Below are 2,189 nucleotides of genomic sequence, written 5' to 3'. Positions count from 1 at the left end.
TTCATAATCACCTAGGGTAACAATCATTGCATCGCAATAAATTTTGTAATGCGTCTTGGATGAATCATCTGCGGAGTCAGATTGATGAATGTGAGCGGCTGGATCTGGCAACAAACTTCCGTCGAAAACAAAACGGAGCAGTCGCACGTATGGTGGATTTGAATAAGATCTGCATGGACCCTGCACGTCGTTCGGCGTGCCCCAATGGGGCGGGGGAAGAAACTTGATTGACCCAGCCACATGGGGCCAGTGAGACTAGCCACAGTGGGAGTAACATAGGTGATAACATCACACTTATCTAGGCAAAATAGATGATGTGACATGTAATTAATGGAGAAAGAGAGGCATGTGATAACATAGCCACATATTAAGAAAAGATGAGTCTACAATGGGAGGAGACGCTCCCGTCGATGACGAGGTGACTACGGTGACTTCGTAAATTTCAAGATGATATGCCGGCTCAGTCTCTCGGAGGTGCTCATAGGGGTAGAGTGTGCGTGTGTGCGTTCATGGGGTGAGTGTATGCGCGTATGTACGAGCGCTTGCGTCCGTGTTAAAAAAACAATTCACATATACCCCTAAAAAGACGTACTATTCCACGTACCCAAAAAAAAACCACTATTCCACGCAAGGAGCATCGAATAGGAGCTCCCGCAATTGACTTTGGTTGCTGGAAGTAAACACGGCTTCCTGGTGCCGTCTCGAGCTAGTTTTAGATGCAGTCACCGTTATGTATACGCTAGTTTTCTGTAGTTGTAGTACCCAACCCTTGCTTCTTCGCCTTCGTCGTTGCGCTCGGAAACTACTCGGCGTCGTTGGGCTGGGCGAGTTCTCGGTGGACTGAGTTCGCCGGATCGGATCCATTATCCGGGAGACGCCCAGTCGAGTCCCAACTCCTCCGTCTAGGATTCACAACCGTATATAAGCATATATCGTGCTTACCTACCGGGACATTAGATCACCCCAGATGGCGCCTCCCAAAAATCGGTGCCGATCCGGGTGGCCGGACCTGCCGCCGGATCTCCTAGGCGTCGTCCTCCACCGTCTGCCGTCCCTCGTCGACCGCGTCCGCCTCCGCGCCGTCTGCCGCGCGTGGCGCTCGAGCGCCAGGCATCATCCGCCGCCCCCGGTGTAGCTCCCCTGGATCCTCTTCGGCGACGGCACCCTGCTGGACGCGGCCAACAGCTGCGCGCACCGCGTGCGCCTCCCGGACGACGCCGCCGGCTGCTACAGCGCGGGCGAGAACATGCTCTTCGTCATGCACCACGACGGCCGGTGCTCCCTGATGGACGCCTTCTCGGGCGCCATGACCCCCCACCCCGAGCTCGCCGCCCTCCTGCGGTACTACAAGGTCGACCCCCACGACGGGATGTACAGGAGGAGCATCGAGAAGGTGGTGGTCTCCGCGCCCTCGGCGGCGCTCCCCGTCATCGCCGTCCTGACCAGCGACTGCAGAGTCATCGTCTCGACCCGCCGCCCGGGCGGCGAGGTCAACTCCTGCCTGGTGCTGAGCGAGCTCTCCATCGTCGACATTGCTCTGTTTCACGGCAAGATCTTACGGTCTCTCCCACACCGAGGAGCTCCTCGGCTTCGAGCTCGGCAATGGCAGCCCCCGCAAGCCGACCCCGGCCGGAGCCAGGCCCGACGTGGTAGGCGGCGTCCCGCTGATCGAAGGCAGTCGGGCACACGACTCCCACGACAGTTCTCGGTACATACGCTACAGGATTCAGAAAAGATTTCCCGACAGCGTGGCCCGGCTGTACCTGGTCGAGTCCGACGGCAAGCTGCTGATGGTGAGGCGATGGGTGAGATGGGACGCGCCGGAGAGCATGGCGAGGCGGCGCGTGAGATCGGCGGCGGACGGACCGGGTGGTTACAGGCGCATGGAGCGGACTCAGCGGCTGGACGTGTTCGAGGCGGAGCTGGGAGACGGCAGGCCGCGCGTCGGCCGGTGGAAGAAGGTCTACGGCCTGGGTGGCCGGGCGATCTTCGTGTGTGCACGGTGCTCCAAGTCTGCCCCCGCCGGCGATGGAGCTCGAGAAGATTGTGTCTATTTCCTGAGACGCCAGTACCTTGGGAGGAAGCCCGGTGATGGCTCGCTCGGGGACTCCGGCGTGTTCGACATGAGACGTAAGACGATCACGGCGTTGCTGCCGGAGTCGTCGGTGCCCGCGCCCCTGCCGGGATAG

The 2,189-nt window shown here is 59.5% G+C and overlaps 1 protein-coding gene across 1 annotated transcript; it reads left to right on the top strand.

Annotated features, from left to right (window-relative positions):
- Nucleotides 1-967: 967 nt before the first annotated feature.
- Nucleotides 968-2,189, top strand: LOC109773544 (uncharacterized). Its single transcript, XM_040399438.1, has 3 exons — nt 968-1,081; nt 1,136-1,504; nt 1,578-2,189. The coding sequence occupies exons 1-3, from the start codon at nt 968-970 to the stop codon at nt 2,187-2,189; spliced, it is 1,095 nt and encodes a 364-aa protein (XP_040255372.1).

The sequence above is a fragment of the Aegilops tauschii genome, chromosome 2 (assembly GCF_002575655.3).
Source record: "Aegilops tauschii subsp. strangulata cultivar AL8/78 chromosome 2, Aet v6.0, whole genome shotgun sequence".
Classification (NCBI taxonomy): Eukaryota; Viridiplantae; Streptophyta; class Magnoliopsida; order Poales; family Poaceae; genus Aegilops; species Aegilops tauschii.
This window is presented reverse-complemented; position numbering and strand designations above follow the sequence as displayed.